Here is a 25,988-nt window from a genome sequence, read left to right on the forward strand (position 1 = left end):
TGTTAAAATTATTCCAGTGACAATTAATTATATTGTTTACATGCGTACAAAAGCATTTTGGTGAGAATTTTCCAGAAAAAAAGTTATTCGCATTGGAATTCAAGCGTGATAGTGTGATTTCATTATATTTGCCTGGAAAACCACAAGTGGCCATCGTTAGAGCACTCCCGCGTTTAAATATGAATAAATCTGTTGTGTCTCGTACCATCGCTCGTTACCGTAATACTGGTAGCGTAGCCCTACGTCAAGGTTCGAAGAAATGATTCGAAAAGTACAGAAGCGACTTGATCGAAACCCGCGTCGCAGTGGCCGAAAAATGGCTCGTGAGCTGAACATATCGCAATATTCCATTCAGCAAATATTGAAAAACGAGCTCGGAGTAAAGCCATTGAAATTTCAAAAAGTGCAAGAACTTACACCGCAACAGAAAGAAAATAGACTCAAAAGAGCTAAAGAGTTGCTTCGCTTGGCCGAAAATGGTGAACTGCCGAAATTGGTTTTTTTCGATGAGAAAACATTCGTTGTCCAGCAGTTTGTAAACAAACAAAAGGATCGTGTTTACTTGCCACAGAGGTCAGCTGAAAATGTACCAGCTTGTTCGGCTGGCCACCAGAACTCAAGCGCCGACTATGGTGATGGTGTGTGAGCCGCCATACCAGGCGATGGTCGCTCTCCCATCGTAGTAATCGACAGTGGCATCATAATAAATGCCGAATACTATTGCGAAAATATTCTGGAGGGTTATTAAAGCCTTGGGCACGCAAACATTATGGCAAACAGACCTTGGACATTCCATCAGGACTCAGCACAATCGCACTTAGCACGCGCCACCCAAAAATGGTTAAAAAATGAGGTTCCTCGCTTCATTTCCGACGCACAATGGCCACCAAAATCTCCGGATACCAATCCCCGTTGGACTATTGTGTCTGGAGTATTTTGGACTACTACACTAAAAAATACCAAAGTGTCGATCACCTCAAGCAAGCGCTTCGCCGGGAATGGGCCAAAATACCGCAGAGCAACTTTCGGGCAGCGTGTGAAGGTTCCGTTGGCCCGTTGAAGGCCATAATTCGTGCCAAAGGTGACCAATTCGAATAAATCTAAACTTATTCTAATTTTATGATATTTCCGACCTTTCTTGCTTTAATTTAATAACATTTAAAAAAATGTAAAAATTATGACGTTTTACTTTGTTGCAGTTTTTTTTATCACACCCTGCATATGACCTAAAAATTGATTGCATCAATATTTATTCCAGGTCAATAATGGATTTTATATAAGGACCTTTAAAGGTTATAGCCATGAATAGTTAATGTAATTTTTCCAAGATCATAAAATTTATGAGAATGTATTTTTTTGGGGACTAAATGAACATTTAGCGTTGGTTTTTTTAAAGAATATTTTTAAGGACGTTTCAGGTTACAATAGTAAATATTATAAAGAATATTTCTTAAGAACATTTAAGGCTATAATCGTAAATTTTGTAAGAAATACTTCTTAAGGACCTACAGGGCTATAGTCGTGGATTTTGTAAAAAGGGTTTCTTGAAGAGCTTCAAGTCTATAATCACTGTTTTTTTTTTAAGAATATTTCTCACGGATATTTTAGGCTTTAATCGTGAATTTTGTAAAGTATATTTTGGATGGACCTTCTGGGCTATTTCTTAAGAATCCACAAGGCCATAAACTTTGATTTTGCAAAGAAAAGTTTTCATGTGCCTTCTAGGCTGTAATCGCTGATTTTGCAAAGAATATTTCTAAAGGACCTTCTGGGCCATTTCTTAAGAATCTTCAAAGCTATACTCGTGAATATTGTAAAGAATATTTGTTAAGGATTTTCAAGTCTATTATCATTGGTTGTTAAAGAAAATTTCTAAAGAAAATCGAATGACTACTTTAACTAAAGATGAGGATTTTTTATAAAGTATTTTAAGACTCCCAAATGAGGTAAGGGGGCTAATCGTTTAATGACTAAGGGGGCTAATTGTGATTTTTTAACAAATATTTTTTCAAGCCCTAAAAGAACTATAATTGTGAATTTTCAAAAGAGTGAGGACTAAAGAGGTTATATCCTAGATTTTTTACTGTTTCAAGATTTTTTAATTTTAAAATATTTTGGGGGCTATTTTTAACAATATTTTTAAAAGGTCCAACAGAGCTCTAAACGTTCTTTTTTTGTTCTTTAAGGTCATTCACGGATCGCGGTTTTTCAAGAATATTTCAACTTCCCATTAAACACAAAAAAAAAAAAAAAAAAAAAACATTAATTCCATTTAAAGTAATTCCATAAACATCAAATCCTTTATCTACAGTGCTGCTTCGGGTGGTGTAAGAGATATCTGCAAATATACACATGATGTGATTAATAAAATCAAAATAATAATAAAAAAGAAATTATTTAATAAACATTCATATTTCTTCAAATTGGATTAGAAAGGGGATTAGAAAAAATCCCCCCTATTTTTTAGATTTTTTGTTTTTATTGGTGCAATGTAAATAAAAAAGAGTTAATTAAGAATTATATGTTCAAACTTTAAAGTAATTTACAAAAACATGAAATATTGTTTTTTTTTTTTTAACTATATATAAAAAAAGAATCGATTAATATAAATTCTTATTTTTTTTTTTTTTTGATTTTTTGTTTTGGTTTTATTTATAAAAAAAAATAATAAATTGTTTTAGTTAACTTGGCCTTTGGTTAGTTTTGTTCAGTTTCGTTTAGCATTAAAATTAAACAAATATTTTGGTTGTAGTTGTTGTTTTTTTTTTTTAAATTAAAAATTAATCATAGATTATTAATACAAAAGTTTTAATTATTTATTAATTGCTAGATGTATATATTTAAATGTGTGGAACATACAAAGAGAGAGAGAGAGAGAAAAAAATAAAGAGAGAAATCTGATAACAAGTAAAGATTAATAACAAAAAAAAGGTATTGAGCTGAGGTCTTGTTATTTTTTGTTGTAATATTTGACAGACATTTTGACACATATAATATAGAGGGTGGAGAGAGAAAAAGAGTAGTTTTTTTCTTTGTATTAAAAATAACATTTGCAGGTGCATTTTTGTTGAGGTTTGAAATATTACATGGGATGCGTGGTTTGTTTTAAGTTTTTTTTAATTATTTTTTGTATTATTTAGATATGATTTTTATGTGAAATGAGAAAGTGGAATGAGGTTTTTTTTTTAATTTATTTTAAATGTTATTTAAGAGAATTTTGTTTCTTGGATGCTTGGTTAAGCAAATGCAAATGCCAGTTTTAGTTTTCTTTTCTTTGGATGTGTGTGTGTGTGTGATTTTGTTTTTAATTTTATTTTACATATACAAACAACTTAGTTACTAATAATTAAGAGTTATATTGTTAAAATTACACAGTCTTATGGGCTAAAACATTATTCATGATATACCGCAACCAAAAAGTAATTAATTGGGATTAATATATGCTATTTAAATTTATTTTAGTTAGCCTAAGGAACTAAATTAGTTTCGATTATTTTGTTTTGAGGAGAGAAAAAAAATGAAAAATTATTTTTTTGAATGACATTTTGAAGTGCCTCGGTAGATTTTTTCTGTAGTGGTGGTAGTGGTAGTAGGAAAAAGACACTGCACACAGGTGTAAGCATTTTTCGTAAAAATATTAGAAAGAAAGACATTGAAATTTTGAAATATTAGAGACTGCCAGCTTCAGCTATAACTAAATGTTAAAACTTCTAATATATCGAATATTTTTCAGAAAAGTACACTGGGTGTTATGATTAATTTTAATTGTAACACTACACAACGTATACGTTATGAAGACAATCATACGCCAATATGGTCAGATAACTACAAAGAGCTGCTAACACAGCCAAGACTCTAATATTTCAAAAACATTTTCAAATCTTTCAATGGATATTGTCCTCGAAAATATATTTATCTTGTTTTTGGTTTTTGGTCATTACCCATTTGTGCTGAAAGTCTGCTGTCCAGTTGCGGTTGGGTGGGTGGTAAGAGGTCCATCGTTGCAAAATTACATTGGAGGAGAATCATCTTTCCGGCATGGATGGGAAATGCAAATTGCCCCATCTTTTTGTGGAGGATTCTTAAGAGGTATGATTTTTTTGAGAGTTTTTGGGTGGGGGAATAAAAAATACAAAACATTTACAGTCCAATCCATAAAGACAATTTTGAATTCTATGGAATTTTTTTTAATATCAGAAATTTCAATAGTATTTAGCAAATATTTTTATGAATAAAAAAAAGGAATATTTAATAAAAAAATTAGTTTCAAGGACTATACGAAACCAACTTTTGGATTTTTTTAAACATTTTTTTTTCTGTATTCTAATTGAGAATCTTTTGAATTCTAAAGTAGTTTTGTGATTATTAGAAATTTAAAGTTTTCTTTTTTTGTTTTATATGAATAAAAAGGAATATTAAATAAAATATATTATATATATATATATTTTTTTTTTTTAAAGAATGCCGTATTGAGCTATAACTGAGGATTTTGTGGGTAATTTTCGGTGATTTTTTTGAACTAAAATTTTAGATTTTTAGGAATATTTTCTATAGACGAATTGATTTGTATTTTTTAAATAGAGCTTTTTGAAACAGGGCTTTTGAAATGCAGGAAGAACATTATGAACCTCAATTATTTTTTGAACATTTTGTTCAAGGAATATCCATATCCGATCTTAATTTTTTTTATAGATTTTTAATATCAAAAATTTCGAGTTTAATTACAATTTTTATATGGAATATTTGAAATATTCATATTTAAAGAACATGTCGATTAAAATATCTATTTTTGTTTTTTTTTTTTTTTTTTTTTCAATGACTAACAAAGTTAAAAATGTGGATATTTAAGGATTTAAATCAGGAATCTTCATGTCTATAATTTGGATTTTTAACGAATATTTATTCAGGGGTATTACTTGGGCATTTTTACGGACATTCAAAATCATTTCTCGAGTGAGTATTTAAGTTATTTGTCAATGTAGGATAGTGGATATTTATAGAATACTTTACACGACTTGAATTTTTATTTCTTAAGGACCTTCCAGGCTAAAATTGTCGATCATCAGGGCAATAATCCAGGATTTTTAAAGAATATTGCCTATGGACCTTAAGGACTACAACGGATTGTTAAAGGACTACCAAGTCTATAATTGTGATTTTTTTTAAATATTCCCTAAGAATCTTCAAAGCTATAATTATGGATCTGTAAAGAATATATCTCAGGAACTTCATGGCTAAAATCGTGATTTTAAGAGAGAGAGAATATCTCTTAAGGATCTTTAAGGCAAAAATTGCGGATTTTTTGAAGAATTCATTATGGGACATTAAAAGAATATTTTTGAAGAGCTTCAAGAATATAATCGTGGACAACTTTTCTTAAGGACCTTCAATGCCATAATCCAGGTTTTTTTCAAATAATATTTATTAAGGATCTTTAAAGCTACATTTGTGGATTTTTAAAGAACATTTTTCAGGAGCTTCATTATTGGACTTTTAACGAAAATTCTGAAGGACTAAAATCCTGGTTTTCATAAAGAGAGAGAGAGAGAGAGGGAATCTCTTAGAGCCCTTCAAGGCAAAATTTGTGGATTTTTAAAGTGATTTTTTTAAGGACAACAATCCAACGTTTTAAAGGAACTCAGAGCTATAACCATGAATATTCTAAGAATATTTTTTCGTCTTTCTTAGTTAGGACATTTAAGGATCATCAAGTCTATAATCGTTTTTTTTTTTTAACAATATTTTGTAAACATATCTAAGGAACATAAGAAAGGATGGACCTGCAGAGACAATTTTCTGTCATAGGCCAGAGTATCCATTACGAACTTCAAATACCAAATTTGAAATAATTTTGGTGAAAAAATGTCCATAAAATCATTAAAATACCGAATATCGGGAGGTACCGTTATATGGGGTCTATACGAAGACGTGGACCTGCACAGACAATTTTTTGTCAGAGGCTGTAGCATCTATTACGAACTTCAAATACCAAATTTGAAACAATTCCGGTGAATAATGTCGCTAAAATCATCAAAATACCGAATATCGGGAGGTACCGTTATATGGGAGCTATACGAAGACGTGGACTTGCACAGCCAATTTTCTGTCTTAGGCTGTAGTATCCATTTCGAACTTCAAATACCAAATTTGAAACAATTCCGGTTAATAATGCCGCTGAAATCATCAAACTACCGAAAATCGGGAGGAGGTTCCATTATATGGGGGCTATACCAAAACGTGGACCTACATCACCTATTTTCAATACGAAAAGCCCTCCTGCAGACATAATTCACACTTGAGTAAAATTTTATCAACCTACTTCATTTTGTGCGGAAGCTAGAGTGATTTCCAGACGGACGGACATCGCTAAATCGGTATAGAATTTTATGCTGTTCTTGTTCTTGATATATACTTTGAGGGGTCTAAAATATATGTGTCGAGATGTTACAAACGCTATAACAAACTTAATATACCCTTCATACTATGGTGGAGGGTATAAAAATTATTTTAGAGCTCAGAAAATAATTGGGTAAATTCTTCCTTCAAATTTCTTTTGGGGCTACAGTTTTCGTTTTTTGAGGTATATTTTTAGGGATATTTATAAAATATTCATTGACTTTCACTTTTTTAAATTTTTCACATAATTTAAATAAATATTTTTTTTTGTTGAAAAAATATTTTTTTTCAATTTCTTGAATAAAATTTGATTTTTTTTTTCTAAACTTCTTTAAAATAATTTAATTTTTTTTTTAATTTTTAAATTTTGTTTTTCAAATTTTCTTTATGATTTGGGCTGTAGTTGTTTCTTTCTACGTTTTGTTTTTTGTCTGTTCTGTTCAGAAAAAAATCATTGACCTTTATTTGTTTTTATTATAAATATGTTTCTAAGTGTACAAAAACAACTTACAGTGGCTAATATTTTTTGTTTGTTGGTGTGTGTATGTTTAAAAAACGTTATTATTATAATGCATAAAAAATACAGAGATTTCTCTATTCGAAGAAAATTTTTACCCCCTATCACCTCAAGACATTTTGAAATGAGAGTGGTGGTGATGGGTTTGGTTTTACTTCTCTCAATTTGAAATTAATTTCTATATATAGTAAAATATTTGTTTGTATATATGTAAAAAAAAAAAACAAGAGACATTTACAATGTAAAAAAAATATATAAAATATTTTCTTTTCTTTTTTTTTTCAAACTTAACTTAAAGTTTATATTTATAACTATAAATGTTGGTTTTACAAAGTAAGTTTTTTTTTCGTTTTTTGGATTTTACTTCACACTTCACTGGGTTGGGGGGGAAGAAGGAGAAGAGTAGTTGTTTGATGATGGTGGTGTTGTTGTTGTTGTTGGTAGATAGATTTCTGTTGTTGTTGTTGTTGCTGTTTCACATCACTAACAAAAACATTTTGCAAAGGCACAAGTCAACATCTAAAACAATTGTGTTCAAAATATATATTTATATTTAGCTTTTGAGAGCTCTTTTCTTTAAAGGAAATCGAAAAATCACTGGTTTTGCAGTTTTCTGTTTTGCTTACATTTGTTTTGTTTTTTTTATACAAGAAGAAATATAAGTGTTTCTGTGGCTTATATATAAGATTTTTTTTATTTATAGATATATAAAAAATAATGATATAGATAATAAATATATATTTGATATAGAAAAAAAAAACACAACTAACCTGTTTAAGCTGTAATTATATATTTTTTTTTTTTTTTGGAAAAAGGAAAAACTTTTTCAGACAGTGAGAGGGAGGAGTAATAAGCGATTTTTTGCCACAACGGATATCAGAGCAGAGATATTTTTTTTGAGGGGGTAGGGCAGGGGCCCCAGCCTTAGGGCTCTATGCTAACAACAGTTTTGAGTTATTTCTTTTTTTTTTTTTGGGAAAAACAAAAGTATGAATTTGGTTTGTTTAATGAAAACTTAATTTAAATTATTTAAGAAAATTATATAAAATTTGTTCGTTACTGTTATTTTTTTTTTCAACACACTTTGAATCCTTATAAAAAAATTAATAATTTCTGTATAAAAAAAATTGTTTGATTTTTTTTTTCATTCACTTCTCTGCAGGTTTTTTTGTAAGTGTGTAAGGCATATAAATTATTTAATTTTCTTGTTTTTTTTTTTTTTTGTAAAACTAAATTACTAATTGATTTCAATAAAGCCCGGCTTTGCTGGGACCCCAACTGCTGCTCTCTGATATGGATGTTCACGTGTAGCCGCCAAACGTCGTGGTTTAATGGCTCCTACTAAAATAATACATATACACAACATGATTATTATTTTTGTTTAGAAAAAAAAAATTATTACACAATTGTTTTGAGTTTTATAAATATAAATATAAAAATTATAAATTAATAAAAATATTTCAACAATAATAAATAGGGGGAAAATCTGAAATTGAGGAGAGGAAAAAAACAAATTTCGATATTGGCGGCTTTTTTTTTTCTTTGGAATGAAATGGAGATTTCATTTAATATTTTTTTAAATATTTTTATATATTACACAATATGAGCTTAATTTGGGGGAAATCGATAAAATAAACAGATAAAAATTGCTATCATCCTGAAAGTATGCTTTAATTTTTAATAGCTAACTTTCTTTCTCTAAGGTATATTGGGATGGCATAAAAATCCATTAATTATTAAAAAAAATCATTTTAAAATAAAGTAATCAAATTAAGAAAAATTCCAAAATATTTTTTTTTTGGAATTTATAAATTTTGGGGGAATTTTAGGCCAAAAATCAAAAACAATTTTTCCTAAGGGAAATTATTTTGGTAATTTTTTTTTAATTTGTTTACATTCTAAATTGCCGGAAATTGCCATTAGTCAAAAATTTACATTTAAATCTGAAGGATTTTTTTTTTTCAATTTGAACCCATATTAAAAATTTCCCTCAAAGGGAAATTTTTGTTAAGAGGAATTTTTAAAAATTCTTTTAGTTTCGGTTTCTATGGAAAAAACTAATGTAATATAAGGTAAAAAATCAAAATTTCCCTTTTGGGAAATTTTTAGGGAAATTTTTGTTTTCAATGGAAATCGACATTTTTGAAAGAATTAAAAATAAATATAAGCGACATTTTCAATTTATTTTCAATTTAGACCAATAATTTCCCTTTGAGGGAAATTTTTGTTAAGAGGAATTTTTTTAAAAATTCTTTTAGTTTCGGTTTCTATGGAAAAAAACTAATGTAATTTAAGGTAAAAAACAAAAATTTCCCTATTGCGAATTTTTTAGGGAAATATTTATTTACAACGGAAATCGACATTTTTGAAAGAATTAAATATAAATATAAGCGACACTTTCAATTTAGACCCGTAATAAAAATTTCCCTCAAAGGGGAAAAAATTTTTTTCCCTCAAAGGGAAATTTTTGTTTAGAGGAATTTTCTAAAAATTCTTTTAGTTTCGGTTTCTATGGAAAAAAAACTAATGTAATTTAAGGTAAAAACCCAAAATTTCCCTTTTGGGAAATTTTTAGGGAAATTTTTGTTTTTAACGGAATTTGATGTTTTTCAATGATATACTCTCAAATATGAAAGAAAAAAAATTTCTGGATTCATAATAAAAAATTCCTTTGGAGGGAAATTTTTGTTTTTAGGAATTTTTCAAAAATTCTTTCAATTTCGGTTTCTATGGGTAAAAGTAATGAGATTTGTAATAAAAATAATCGCTTTTAAGAAATTTTTAAGATATTTCCCTCTTGGTACATTTTTAGGGAAATTTCCCTTTTAGGAAATTTTTAGGGAAATTTTTGTTTTCAGCGGAATTTGATGTTTTTCAATTATATGCTCTCAAATATGAAAGAAAAAAATTCTGGACTCATAATAAAAATTTCCCTTGAAAGGAAAATTTTGTTTTTAGGAATCTTTCAAAAATTCTTTCAAATTTGTATGGAAAAAAGTAATGTGTTTTGTGGTAGTAAATAAAAAATTCCCATTTGAGAAATTTTGAGGCATATTTCCCTTTTTTGTACCATTTTTAGAGAAATTTCCCTTTCGCAATTTTTTTTAGGAATTTTTTGTTTTCAACGGAAATCCATATTTTTTTGGGACAATTTAAATCCAATTTGACCCCATAACAAAAATTTTTCAAAAATTCTTTCATATTTCGTTTCTATGGAAAAAAATAATTTGTCCCTTTTTGGAAATTTTATGGGAAATTTTTGTTTTACAACGGATATCCATATTTTTCAATGATTTACGCTTAACTACCAATATAAAAAAATCCCTTGAGGAGAAATATTTATTTTGGGGGATTTTTTTATAATAAATTCCATTGTTTTGTGGTTCCCAAAATTAAGCTCATATTATATATGAAAAAAAATTATTTTCAAATTTTTCTCAAATCCTAAAAGGGAACATTTTTTTCTGCATCAAAAAAAAAAAAAAAAAATAAAAAAAAATAAAAAAAAAATTAAAAAACATATATATATATATATATATATATATATATATATATATATTTATATATATATATATATATATATATATATATATATATATATATATATATATATATATATATATATATATATATATATATATATATATATATATATATATATATATATATATATATATATATAATACAAATTTAAAAATAAAACCCTAAATATATACTCTTAAAATTACAAAATAAACCTAACTCTTGTCCTCTATTGATTTATTTAGCTTTTCTAATATCGATTTTTGAGTTCGTTTTGACTAGTTGTAATGTTCATATTGCAGATGGTGGTAATTATTTGTATGGCATCAAAAGAATCAATTCTATTGGACGGCTTTGAGAACGGGAGGCAACAAAGTTAATACAACAAATTGTAATTTACAAAAAATACAAAAATATTTTTATAGTAAAACAATGAAAGCTGTTTGATAAAGCAAAACGAATTGTAATATTGCACTACTTTTTACGAAAAAAAATAAATAAAAATTAAAACGAAGGGTGGTGGAACCAATGCTCATAATTCAACAACACAGTATCATAAATATACAAAATTTAAATAGAAAATTTTCCTCAAAATTTGCTACAAAAGCCATTTCTTTATTTTATTTAGTTATTAAAAATTTCGCAATGTAATCCTGAAAGTATGCATTAATTTTTTATGTTATTTGAATTAGAAATACTATGCAAAAAATAATTTAAAAAAAAATATTTTTTCATAATTTTATTTGTTTATTAAATAGTTTCCCTATACCATCCAGAAAGTATACTTTAATTTTTCAAAACTAAGTTTCCTTGTAGTAGGAGTATTGGGGCGGGATTAAAACTGCTGGTATAAGAGCTATGAATTGATATATTAAAATGCATTTCCAAAGGATGACGAAAATAATTGAATCATAAAAATTTGTTATTAAACAACATCCCCTAAAAGCATACTTTATTTTTTTAGATTTAGTTTCCTTTACATACGGAATATTTATTTTGTAACAACAACTAAGCAGAACATGTTTTTTCATAATTTTATTCGGTTATTAAGCAGTTTTCCTGCACCATCCTGAAAGTATGCTTTATTTTCTGGAAGCTAAGTTCCTTTGTATAACGGATATTGAGATGGGATAAAAACTGATGGTGTAAGAAATGGGGATTAATTTAAATGCATTACTATATTTCAATAAATATTTCAAATAACAGTAATACGATAAAGAAAAATCCCGAACAAATGAAATTTTCGTGATTTTTTTGTTTCCAATGAAATTTAAATTTTTGATGACAAGATAATTTTTATTTTTAATATATTTCAATGTAATCTAATAAATAGTCACTGTGTCATTGAATTATGTTTTTTTTTGTGGGACCAAAATCTACCAATTTTCTTTTCTCTTAAATTTCCTTACGAAAAAAAATAACTAAATTCCTAAGAAAATAAATCGCTATGTGTTTTCTTTTTTTTTAAATATAAATTTAGCACCATTTTAGATTCAGAACAAAGCAATGTGTTTATGCTGTGGTAAACAAAAAAAAAATAATAAAAATTAAAATACAAACTAAAATAACTACCCTTTCTTATTGTTATAAATTTTTTCTTTTTCTATTTTGTAATCTATGCATGTAAATAAGTACTCTACTATAAATGACTATTGAATTCGAGTGTTGTAAAATAATTAACAAATGGCACACATTGGAAAATTCAAACGGGTTTCGCTAAAACCAAAAAAAAAAAAAAAAACTATATTTAAAAAACTACTATAAACTATGAGTTAAGTAAATTTGTTTATTGAAAGTTTTGATCGGTTGGTGGTGTTGTATTGGAGTTGTGATAATTATGGCCATTTTTTGCATTAAGAGAGAGGCAGGGTAACAGATGCAAGGGCAAAAAAAGCCTATGGTAAAAAGTACGTTGGCATTTAAGGTTAAACCTATTTTGGCCTCAAAGTATGCTTCACTTTTTCAAATCTTAAATAAAGGAAAATTAAATTGCCTCGCCTTGAAATCTTATGCCCCTGCCTTAATATTTGATTGGTGATATAGAAATCTCCGCTTTTGAGACATAACTATGGCTACGTGATGTTTGTTCATGGCATACAACAAAAAGGGAGAAAGAGTAACAATACTAGCACTTAATTATTTATAAAACCCAAAACCCCTACTTAAAAAAAAGAAATACCATAATACTATCTTTTTTATAATTATAAATAAAGTAATTCTAAATTATAATTATTAAATAGACAATGCGAGCTTGGTCTAGGCAAAACTAGAATTTAAAAAAATGAATGTAGAGAGAATATTAGGCGTTTTAATTCAAATAAATCGATGAGAAAAAGTTAATTGCTTATTGAATTACAAATAACTCCCTAAAATTATGCTTCAATTTTTATGGAAAATACATCTTTATACCTCGAACACTCCACTTTGTAATACAATCAGTGAAAATCTTTATTTTTCAACGTTTTAATCAATTATCAACCAAATTCCACATATCACCCTAAAAGCATGCTACACTTTTTGTATACCAACTTCCTTTCTTTACGGAATATTGAGATGGGGATAAAAATTAATGGTAAGAGAATTTGGGATTAATTCAGATAAATCGATGCGATAGAGGCAAGGAATAATAAGTTGATAAATTCCATATAGGTTCCTAAAAGTATGCTTCATTTTTTATGAAAAATGAATCTTTATCCCTCAAATAGTGCAATTTTCTAAGAACAAAATTAATAACGTTGAGTTTTTGTAATTTTAGTCGAATATCAGGACATTTCTCCAATTATTCCTAAAAGCATGCTTCACTTTTGTTGCACTAACTTATTTTCTATTAGGAATATTGATATGGGATAAAAACGAACGTTAAGAAAATGATAAATCAATTCAAATAAATCGATCAGAACGAAAAGGTGAAGGATAATACATTTCACAAGTTCCTAAATGTATGCTTCATTATTTATGGAAAAAGAATCGAATAGTCCAAATTTAAAAGAATGAATTTAAAAACTTTGTTTTTTTTTTTGGTCGAATTTAATCGAATATCAGACCATTTCTCCAATTCCTCCTAAAAGCATGCTTCAATTTTACTACACTAACTCCTTTTCTATTAGGATTATTGGTATGGGATAAAAACGAATGATAAGATAATTATTAATCAACTCAAATAAATCGATCAGAAAAAAACGAAGGATAATAAATTGATAAATTCCTAAAAGTATGCTTCATTATTTTAGGGGAAACGAATCCTTATCCATGAAACAGTCCGATTTTCTAAGAACAAAATTAATAAATTTGTTTTTTCGTCGAATTTAATCGAATATCAGGCCATTTATCCAATTCATCCTTAAAGCATGCTTCAATTTTAGTACACAAACTTCTTTTCTATTAGGAATATTGGTATGGGACAAAAATTGTTGATAAGAGAATAATAAAATATATATAAAAAAGTCGATCAGAATAATATCCATTACTTATAAAAAAATTGATTTAATAATTAATTATTTAAATTTTAATAATTAATAAATTTTTGATTTTAATTTTTGATTATTAATGAAAAATTATTATTTTTTTATCAAGTTTTTTTTTATTATAACAACATATAGGGGGATTCTAATTGATTGGAAAAAATAGATTTTATGACTATTTTAACTTTATGAAAAAAAATCCATTAATAAAAAAAAATCAATCATTTAAATTATTATTTTACAATTCCAATTTTTAAAAAATAATCGATATTATTCTAATCGATTTTTAATAAAATAATTAAAAAATAATGAATTAAAAAGTAACTTTTTCTTTATTTACTTAATAATTTTCATATAACTTCCTAAAAGTATGCTTCAATTTTTTTTTACAAAAAACAACTTCCAACTCCTTTTGATATAAAAGCAATGAAGAATACATTTTCCGCAATTTTATCGATTTCATATACATTTTATTTAAATCATCCTAAAAGCATGCTTCACTTTTGTTACAATAACCTCTTTTCTCCAAGGAATATTGAGTTGGGATTAAAAACAGACGGAAATGAAATTATTAATTAGTTTAGAGAACACCAAGAAAAAATTGATTAAATGAAAATTACTCTTTAATTTCTAACCAGCATTGTCTACTCCTAAATTGCTAAAAAAATCAATAATTTAAATTATTATTTTATAATTCCAATTTTTCATAAGCAATCATATTATTCTGATTGATTCTAAAACATATAAAAATTATTATAAAAAAATAATGAATTAAAAAGTATTTTTTTCATTATTTATTTAATAAATTCCATATAGCTTCCTAAAAGTATGCTTCAATTTCTTTACAAAAAAAAACTTCGATCCCCTTTTGCTATAAAAACAATGAAAACCATATTTTCCGCAATTTTATCGATTTTATATACATTTTCTTTAAATCATCCTAAAAGCATGCTTCACTTTTGTAACACTAACTTCTTTTCCCTAAAGAATATTAAGATGGAATAAAAACAGGCGGAAATGAAATTATGATCTCGTTCAGAGAACACCAAGAAAAAATTGATTTAATGAAAATTACTCTTTCTAAGTCTAACCAGCTCGCATTGTCTCCTCCTAAATTGCTGCGCTACCTTCTTAACTTAAATTACGAAAGCTATGTAAAAATACTTTTTAACCTCTTTTTTTTCCTTAAACCACTATCGAGAAATGCTTAAAAATTAAGTGGCGAAACATGAAAACGCCTATACAGAAACAAAAAGATCAATTTTAAGAAAAACAATTAAAAAATTTCCTCGAAAACACATGCACACGTGTACAAGAAGTAGTAGTAATCAAAACTAGAATATACTCATTTTATATTTTGCAAGCAACAAAAAAAAAATTATATAATACGATAAGATAGGAATATAGAGAAGAAGAAAAAATAAAATAAAAATATTTTAAAATTTAAAAAAAATGTTCCCTTTTTTTGGTTTGGAAAAAATTTAAAAATATTTTTTTCCAAATTTAAAATTCTGTCCTAGTTTTCCTTTTTTTGTTTTTTTTTAAAGAATTTTTTTAAAAACTTATAATAAAATCTTAAATATAACGGATACGAGCAATAATTTATAAAAAAAACACAACAAATTGATTTCTGTGTGGCTTTCTTGCACTTAACTAAACAAGATATCTGTGAGATAGACAGAAAGAGAGAGAGAGAGAGAGAACAAATTGTTTAAACTAAAATTAAATTCTTGTTTTCTTAAATTTCATTTTTTGTTTATTTATATTTTAAGAAATTTTATTTATAAAATGTAAAAAAAAACATATAAGGACATGTATGGGGAGAGAGTTTCTGGTTTTTGTTCTATTTTGCATAGGGCTTGGCTGTTGTTGTTGTTGGTTTTCTTGTGGATTTGTTTTTTTGTTTAACTTAATAAAAACTTAGTTTCCTTTCCTAAAAACAATCTAAGTATTTTTTTTTTTTGTTTTTCTTTTAATTTCAAAAGACGGAGCCGGCATGCAAATATCGACCAACTGCAAAAATTTGTTTACAACAACGTAAAAAAATTGAGAAAGAAACGGAGGAGGAAAAAAACAAAACAAAATATAAAATAAAATAATCAACATCAATAAAAAAATTACAATAATCTAAAAAAATAATATTCTAAACTGATGGTGTTAAGGAAAAAAGTTCAACTTTTTTTATTGGTTATTTGGAGTCTATTCTACTTTGAGTTGAGTTAAGCCTTTTTCACTACTGATCGTTATTCGTTTGCATGATCATGATTTAAGGGGTGGAAAAATAAAGCCTTGTCAATTCGAATTAAGTAAAAAATAAAAAACAAACAAGCCAGGTTATCAGTGCTGCTGCAATGATGAGTGAGAGGTGATGTTAAATCTCTCTGAGGAAATATTGAAAATAAATATTTAAAAAAAATGAAAAAAATAATATTTTGTAATAAAAAAACACATAACAATAAATATGACACAAATTCTATAACACAATGGTCTTTGCAGATTTATGTTTGTGAAACCATGGCACTAGTCACAGGTAATAAAAACAATATATTTAAAATTATATAAATTAAAAATAAATAATAAAAACAAATTGCATTAAAAAATATAATAATGATAAATAAACAACCAATAAAAACAAATGACTGAAACAAACTGATTTAATTATAATATAAACTATAATAAAAAAAATATTTTATATTTAATAAAAAAAATAATAATAATAATTAATAAAAAAATAAAAATAAAAAATTAATAGTAATAATAATTAATAAAATAATTTAAAAATGATTAATAAAAAATAAAATGTATATAAAATGACTGTTGTTTTTAAGCTCACAATACAATAGTGTGTACCCTACCCTCTTTATTTCCGAATTTTTAAGAAATTGTCTATAAAAAAACCATATAAAGATCAAATTTTAATTCCAAGGATTCTTTAAATGAACAATTTAAAAAGCATTAATTTCCCTCCACCATATGGAACGAATTTAGACATTTTCAAATAAATAAAATCCGCTAAAAATTCGTCTTAAAAATACAGAATCTAGGCACTACCCTCTTTATTTCCGATTTTTTAAGAAATCTTCTATAAAAAAAACCTAATAAAGATCAAATTTTAATTCCAAGGATTCTTTAAATGAACAATTTAAAAAGCATTAATTTCCCTCCACCATATGGAACGAATTTGGACATTTTCAAATAAATAAAATCCGCAAAAAATTCGTCTTAAAAATACAGAATGTAGCCATTGAATTAGGGTCTATACGACGATGTGGACCTGCATAGGCAATGTTTCGTCATAAGCTATTAAAATATTCAAATGCGAAACTTGTAGAAAAAAATCGGTGAATCACAATACCGAATATCAGGAGGTGCCGTTATATGGGGGCTATACGAAGACGTGGACCTGCACAGACAATTTTCTGTCATAGGCTGTAATATCCATTACGAACTTCAAATCCCATATTTGAAACAATTTCGGTGAATAATGTCGTTTAAATCAGCAAAATACCGAATATGGGGAGGTGGCGTTTAATGAGGGCTACACGAAGATCTGGCCCTGCGTAGGCAATTTTCTGTCATAGGCTGTAGTATCCACTACGAACTTCAAATACCAAATTTTAAACAACTTCGGTGAATAATGTCCCTAAAATCATAAAAATACCCAATATCGGCAGGTACCGATATAGGGGTCTATACCAAATCGTGGACCTACATGACCTATTTTCAATACCAAAAGTCCTGCAGACATAACATACATTTGAGTAAAATTTTATCAACCTTCTTCATTTCGTTCGGAAGCTATAGTGATTTCCACAGACAGACAAACGGATAGACGGACAGGCGGACGGACATCGCTAAATCGATATAGAATTTTATGCTGATCAAGAAAATAGGAAAATAATTCCTTGAATAAAAATTTGATCTTATTTTTTAAACTTTTTAATAAATTCAATAACCTAACTTGATAAATTCAATTGAATATAAGAAGAATAAAATGCATATATCTAAGTAGTACGAGCTCAATTTTAGCGGTGTTTCGAGAAGTGGGATTTTTCCACACACACACAGTATCCAGTTATGCAATATTTTTCTTTGAAAGTGAAATAAATTTGCATTTTTAGGACAAAAATTATAAATTTTATAAAAAAAAGTAAATTAAACTTTTTTTAAAAAATACTAAATTGAGGAATTAAATTTTATAACTTAAAAAAAGTTATATTCAATGGAAATAACAATATTTTATTGAAAATTATTTAAATCTGTAAACAATTGTATTTTTGACGAAACTTTTTTTTGGTATTTTTTATTTTTGGGGAAGTTTTTATTTTTAATCGAAATTTATATTCTTTTTTTTTTTTGTTTTTTTTTTTTTTTTTTTTTTTGAGAAAAAGTAAAAAATGTCTGTATATTTTTATCATTTCTTGTTTTTTTAAGGAAATATGTGGAGGAATCCATTGTATTTTTTAGTTGTTAAAATTAAACCCCATGGAGCTCGTACTGTATACTTGAAACCCTTAAAATACATTTTATATACACGTTCTATAAAAGTACTAATAAAAAACAAATAATATTTAAATACCATGTATTATATTCCTTAAAAAAAAAACTAAATATTGCCATTAAGCCTTCAATGTGATGTGTTTGTGTGTGTGTTTATATTAAAAAAATAAAAATAAATAAGCATTTTTTAAGTAAATATGTTAAGCCTTGCTAAATCTTACCAAGCTGATTAATTATTATTAATTATTAATAAAATTGGTCGATTTCGTCGGATTTCGAGAAAGGAGAACGAAATTTGTTATTGGTGTGTATTTTGTTCTGTTTTGAAAAATCTACAGGCTTTTTAAATGATTTGAAAAGGAAAAAAAGAGGATATTGTGCTGCTAAAAACATAAATAAATAAAAATAAAAAACAAAAAAAAATAAATAATAATAATAATAATAATAATAATAATAATAATAATAATAATAATAATAATAATAATAATAAATTAAAAAAAAAATAAATAGATAAAAATTTTTTTCCGAAAAAAAAATGTTAATATTTTTTTAATTGTGGATAAAGGATCCAAGGATCTTTTTTATATATAATATAATATCTGTTTTTTTTTTTTGCAAAATCTTGAAATAATTTTTGTGAAATTTTAATATTTTGATGGTATTGTAATTTTTTAAAAATACCATTTCAATATAGATTTTTTTTCAAAAAAAAAAAAAAAAATAAATAAATTTTATTATTTTAAACCAAAGTTTATTTTTTATTTTTATTTAATAAATAAATATATTTATTTTATTTATTTACTTATTTATTTATTTTTTTTTTTTTAAAAAAACTTTGGATAATGAACATCCAAGGACATTTTTTTATAAATATCTGCTTCTTTACAAAACCTTGATTTTTTTTTTTTGTTAAATTTTAAATATTTAGATTCGCGCCATTTTTATATAAAAAAATTGGAAATTTGTTAACAAATTTGGATCTATGAAAAAATATTATGCTCAGAAAAAATCAATATTATCTATTTTTTTTTTTTTTGAAAAACTTTTTAATATTTTTTAACTACTGTGGATAATGGATCTAATACCTGTTTCTTTACAAAACCATTTCAACATCGAAATTTTCTTATAACAAAAATCGAACATTATTAAACAAACTTCGATATATAAAAATTCATGGGAAGGTTATAAGATATACTAGAAAGAAACTTTTTTTTTGATTTTGAAATTATTTAACAAATTTGGATATATTAGAAGATATTATGCTAAAAAAATTTTAGAATTTTTTTTTGTTTCTCTTTTTTGTTTGAAACAAAATTTCAATTTTCAATGTATGCAAGGACTTTTTTTATAAATATCTGTTTCTTTACGAAATCTTGAAATTATTTTGTGAAATTTAAATATTTTGACCCACTTTAAATATTTTGTTGCCTTTTTTTTTTGAAAAAATTATTTTAATATGGTATTTTTTTAATTAAAAAAATGGAAATTATTTAACAAATTTGGACCTAGAATAAGATATTGTTCTCAAAAAAAAAAAAAAAAAAAAAAAAAAAAAAAAATATATATATATTATTTTTTTTTTTAACAAAATTTTAATTTTGAATGTATGCAAGGACCTTTTTATAAATATCTGTTTCTTTACGAAATCTTGAAATTATTTTGTGAAATTTAAATATTTTGATCCATTTTTGTTGAAAAAATCATTTTAATATTGTAATTTTTAAATTAAAAAAAATTGAAATTATTTAACAAATTTGGATCCAGATAATTATAATATTATTATTTTTTTATTGTCATATTATTTATTTTTTAATAAAATAAAAATATAATAATAATAAAATATTTATTATATATATTATATATATAATAATATTTATTATATATTTATGTTATATAATATATTATATATGTATGTTATTATTATCATTATATTCATTTCATTATTATAATTTTAGTTTTATTTTATTTTTTATTTATTTATTCTTATTTTTTTTTCTTATTTTATTATTATTTATTTATTTTTATTTATTTATTGATTTATTTATTTATTTTTTTTTTTTTTTTGAAAATTGTATTTCCAAAATTATTTTCTTTTTCCCAAAATAATTGTTATTTTTATTACATTACCTCATTTTCAAATCATTTAATAGTCTGTGTGTAGGTAAAAATAAAATTTTGAGTATATGTTTGTTGGTTGGTTTGTCTGTCTGTCTATGTGTGTGCGTGTGTTGGGTGAAATTTTATGATTGAATGAAGAACAAGAAAAAAATTATTAAAAAATTATTTTGAAACTAAAAAGAGATATATATGAATTATTGCTCGTCGAAAAGTTGTTGTTTAAAATTATTAATATTTTTTTTTAACTAAAATAATATTAAAAAAAATAAATTATTTTCCAGTGATGTAATCGGTTTTCGTAGTAGTTGTGATAGTTATGAAATAAAAGGTTATATAGATGTCGTTTTTTTTTTTTGTTGTTTGATTTGATTGGTTTAATTTATGAACATAGCCGTTTCAAATGAGAAATTATTGTCAATTATTAACGATTTTCAAAAAATATTTTCTTATAAAAAAGAATGTGATGGAAATTATTTTTTTGTTGTTTTTTGTTTTAAAGAAAATAATAATATTTAAGAAAAAATAATAAAAAAAAGTTTGCTTATCTGGCAAACAACCCACCGCTATGATCTGTGTATTCCGTCAGCAGAGGATTTCCGGTCAGGGCGGTATTGTAGATGTTGTAATCACCGTAGGGGGCAAAGATCATGCCATGGGCGGGATTTTCAAATGCGGGCGCTGGGGTTGCGGTACCCGATAATATGCTCGCCGCCGATGTGGGCACGGTCATGCGTTGCGACAGGATCAAGGGGGCACCCAGTGGGGCGGCCTGGGGGGCACGCATTGTTTGGGCCAGGCCAGGCAGTGCAGGAGCCAAGAGGCGATTATCAGCCGAGGCGGCAGCCACCACACGACGCCATTCTTCGTCACAGACTAGAAACAAGTTACGTGGAGAGTGAGGGGGAATAAAAAAAGAGAGAGAGAGAGAGAGAGAGAGAGAGAGAAAGGAGATGGAAAACAAAATTTTAAATATCAAAGTTCCTGGTTTCGAAAATGTGGTATCTTAATTTCTTGATAAATACAAATAAAATAAGTCAGGGTTAAAAAAAAGATGTTGGTTAACAGCCGTTCTGTGGTTCTGTTCAGGGGCTTCTTTGAGGGGTGTGGAATGTGATTTCCATTTTAATTATTCAGTTTTTAATTATTAACAAGATTATTGTGAATTATTATTTTTATTTATTTATTGTTTTAATAAAAAAAATCAAAGAAGTTGGCTTGGCTAGTAAAAAAAATTGTTGTTGTTGTTGTTTTTGTTTTCGGTTACTACATACCTTGAGCCATGTTTTTCGCTGTGGTCGTATCCCTATAAGTGCCATTGATTATAGCTAATTCCATAAGTTGACGCTTTTTAAGTTCATCCTCGCCCTCCGCTTGCTGTGTTTTGTTGTTGTAATAATTTCAATGATTTTTTGTTGTTGTTGTTGTTGTTCATTTTTATTGCCACGAAGTTGGTGATTTTGGGTTTTTGTGTTGTTTGTGTAAAATTTTGCGGCGGCGGCGGCGGTGTTGGCATTGGCGGCAATGGCGTTGGTGTTGGCGTATTTTGCATTGGCATTGACGTTGGTTAGTACATTTATTTGGTTGGTTTTTGGTTTGGTTTTTTTTTTAATTATGGTTACCATTGTTTGATTGTTTTTTTTTTGGTCAGAAAATAAAATGAAAAGTAAAATTTGAAAAAAATTAATTAGTTGTTATTATTAATTATTTTTATTATATTCATTAGAAAAAAAAAATGGTTTTTTAAACAGTAACACAAGAAACAATAAAAGTAAGACAGGGTTATTTTGGAAAAAAGAAAAAAAACAGGGACAGCCAAAAACAATAGAGCTTTAAATGGACACACAGAAAGCTAGATCAAGAACTACACCCTTATAAAAAATTGAGGTAAATGACAGCCAGGGTAAAAAAACCTCATAGGGTTAAAAAATCACCCAATTTCTTGGGGTGATCAAAATTCGACATTTTTTTTTTTTTTTGAATTTTTAATCATTTTTATACCCAACACCCAGCTGTGGTCAGGATATTGGGATTTTGTAACATGGAGATAACTCGCTTTTTTCTCCACCCTTTGGAGGACCCTCATAGAATCATATTCTGAGTCGATTTTCGAATGTGCGCTTGTCTGTCCATTTATTATTGTCAACCATGTACAGGTCGCATTTATTGTTTCATTTAGAAGAAATTTTCCACAAATCATGTGTTTGACCGAAGGACGAACCCTAGTGAAATTGGTGAGAATTGGTTCATTTGAAAAGCCAATGAAGATACCTATCCAACAAATGATCACGGGGTTATTTAAAACGATTCGGGAATTATTTCTAAATTACCAATTTTTTGGCAATCGTTTTTTTTTATAAAACCCCAAAAAGTCCAATATTTGAGTCCATAAAAAATATATCAAATAATAGCTTACCATTCCAAAAATGCAAGCTATTATCTCTCCATGATCCAGAGATATTGTTTTTTGATCCCAGACAAGGCGAGTGTGTTCAGAACATCGTAGAGAGAGAGAGAGAGAGATTTTCTCCTCTGGGTATTTTCAAAACCGAACCTATTGAAATTGAACAGAATCGGTCCAAATTTAAGGAACAACTCTGGAAATTTTCCAGAGGTAGGGATTTTGTATCCTGATTTCTGGAAAGTAAATGTCCGCATACCCGGACATTTGACCAACAAGTTCACATCCAAGACCCGGGTTATATTCAGATCTACTTTTATTTATAATAATTAAAAAATAATAATACTAAGCTAATACAAATACCTATCCATTTTTATAAAACCTCCGAAAAGTCCAAAAAAGGCTCCATTATTGGAAGCCATAAAAAATTATACCAAACTGTAGCCTATACTACAACCTTTCCAAAATGCTACAACATAAGCGATTATCTTTCCTCTTAAAGTCTCTTCGGACCAAATCCGTTTCATTTTGAAACGATCGAGCCTATACTACAACCTTTCCAAAATGCTATAACATAAGCGATTATCTTTCCTGGTTACAGAGATATTGGTCTTTGAACCCAGATAACACAATTGTGTTCAGAATAACGTAGAGAGAGAGAGAGAGAGAGAGAGAGAGAAAAAGAGAAATTTTCTCCTCTGTCTGACACCGGCTAAGTTTTTCTAAATTTGATGCTGTTTTAGATAGACGGCCTTCGGTCTGAGCTTGGGATATTCTCCTCTGAGTATGTCCAACACCGGCTACTCGAAGTAAAGTTTTTCTACTCTCAGCCATGTGGCTATAGAGGGAATATATCGTTTGATACATCCAAAACATGACCTCATCGAAATAACGATTTGAGACTCTCAAAGTCTCTTTGGACCAAATCCGTTTCAGGACATTTTGAAACGATCGAGCCTATACTACAACCTTTCCAAAATGCTACAACATAAGCGATTATCTTTCCTGGTTACAGAGATATTGGTCTTTGAACCCAGATAACACAATTGTGTTCAGAAAAACGTAGAGAGAGAGGGAGAAAGAGAGATTTTCTCCTCTGTCGGACACCGGCTATGCGAATCAAAGTTTTTTTAAATTTGATGCTGTTTTAGATTGACGGCCTTCGGTCTGAGCTTGGGATATTCTCCTCTGAGTATGACCAACACCGGCTACTCGAAGTAAAGTTTTTCTCATCGAAATAACGATTTGAGACTCTCAAAGTCTCTGTGGACCAAATCCGTTTCAGGACATTGATCGAGGGGTGTGCGATGGTCTGTCTGTCTGGTGCGCGCGATAACTCTCGAAGAGTAATCAATTTTATGTCGATTTCGAAGATGGACAATATCGGTCCACCCCTTCTGGTACGTCCCTCCAACATTTTCACAGAAATGAATTAACCTTATATAACAGGACAATGATAGCCAATTTTGATCAAACTTTGAGAATCTTAATATTTTTATAAGTGCCAAGTCGGGTCTAAATATAGACAATATCAGTCCACTCCATGAAGTACCTTCCTCACAAAGGGTCAAAATTTGGAAAAAAAATATAATCCTTGTGAAATGCGAATTAATAGTCCGATTGTCTACAGATTTCGCACATTTCAATATTTCCAACAACACAATTTCGAGTGGGAAGATGGAATATATTGAACCACTCCTTCTGGTACCTCCCCCACAAAGGGGTCAAAATGTTGAATAATTATAACTCTCATAAAATGTGAAATGAGCATACGAATCCGATTAAACTCAGCACATCTCAATATTTTTACTAACACAAGATCTGTTGTGAAAATGGAATATATTGGCCCACTCCTTCTGGTACCTCCCCCACAAAGGAGTCAAAATTTTTCATAACCATGAAGCTCATGAAACGCAAAATAAGTATTCGATTCTTTTTAAACTTCTCACATTCCAATATTTCTATCAACTCAAAATCTGGTATGAAGATATAATATATCCAAAGTAAGTTCTGTTGAGAAGATGGGATATACCGGCCGACTCCTTCTGGTACATCCCCCACAAAGGGGTCAACATTTTCAATAACCGAAATTCTCATAAAATTCGAAATGAGCATCCGACACTTTCTAAACTTCACATATTCTAATATCTCTACTAACACAAGATCTGATGGGGAGATGGAATACATGGGTCCACTTCTTCTGGTGCCTCCCCACAAAGGGGTTACAACTTTGAATAATTTTAACTCTTATAAAATGTGAAATAAGAGTCCGATCACTTTCAAACTCCACACATCCCAACTTTTCTATCAAAACAAGATCTGCTGGGGAGCTGGAAAAAGTCGGACCACTCCTTCAAGTACCTCCCCCACAAAGGGGTCAACATTCTGAACAACCAAAACGCTTATAAAATGCGAAATAAATATCCGATTACTTTAAAACTCGGTACACCGAAACATTTCCATCAACACAAGATCTAGTTGTGAAGATGATAGATATCGGTGAACTCCTTCTGGTACCTGCCCCCCACAAAGGGGTCAACATTCGGAATAACCAAAACGCTTATAAAATGCGTATCCGAATAAGTATCCGATTCCTTTCACAATCGGCATATTGCAATATTTCCACTGACAAAATATCTAGTGTGAAGATGGTAGATATCGGTAAACTCCTTATTGTAAAATTTTTAAAAACCAAAACGTTTATGAAATGCGGAATATAAATCTGATTCCCTTCACAATCGGCACATCGCAACATATCCACTTACAAAAGATCTGGTGCGAAGATGGTAGATATCGATCCACTCCATCAAGGACATTAGCCCATTTCACTTCTAGCAACAATTTTCCCCCTCATTATAATTAAAAGTTATGGGGAGCGCCTAAAAGTATGCAATAACAATTCTTTTAAATCACCGTTTGCCTCTAACAAGATATCTAAGTCAATCTTTAAAATCCCTATCCCTTTAAGTTGTCCCGTTCTCCATTCCTATTTTCCTAAATTTGTATCCATTTTGTAAAGCATATATTTAGGCTTAAGGCATTTTTTTTTTGTTTGTTGGTTTCTTTAAAAGGAATG

The 25,988-nt window shown here is 27.8% G+C and overlaps 1 protein-coding gene across 6 annotated transcripts in view; it reads right to left on the bottom strand.

The window, feature by feature from the left end:
* LOC101892226 (protein held out wings) overlaps positions 1 to 25,988 on the bottom strand; it is a 174,863-nt gene that overhangs the window by 2,731 nt on the left and 146,144 nt on the right. For 4 of the 6 annotated variants that reach the window (XM_059118270.1, XM_059118269.1, XM_059118265.1 and 1 more), the window contains exons 6-8: positions 21,786 to 21,888; positions 21,076 to 21,387; positions 7,684 to 8,254 (exon numbers count right to left, since the gene is read on the bottom strand). In XM_059118270.1, coding sequence (XP_058974253.1) covers positions 8,151 to 8,254; positions 21,076 to 21,387; positions 21,786 to 21,888 — 519 coding nt within the window. In that variant the 3' untranslated portion in view covers positions 7,684 to 8,150. Of the gene's footprint in view, positions 1 to 7,683; positions 8,255 to 15,805; positions 15,910 to 21,075; positions 21,388 to 21,785; positions 21,889 to 25,988 lie in introns of those variants that run through there. The other 2 variants (XM_059118273.1, XM_059118274.1) reach the window with 2 other exon arrangements.

The sequence above is a fragment of the Musca domestica genome, unplaced genomic scaffold (assembly GCF_030504385.1).
Source record: "Musca domestica strain aabys unplaced genomic scaffold, Musca_domestica.polishedcontigs.V.1.1 1, whole genome shotgun sequence".
NCBI classification, from domain to species: domain Eukaryota; kingdom Metazoa; phylum Arthropoda; class Insecta; order Diptera; family Muscidae; genus Musca; species Musca domestica.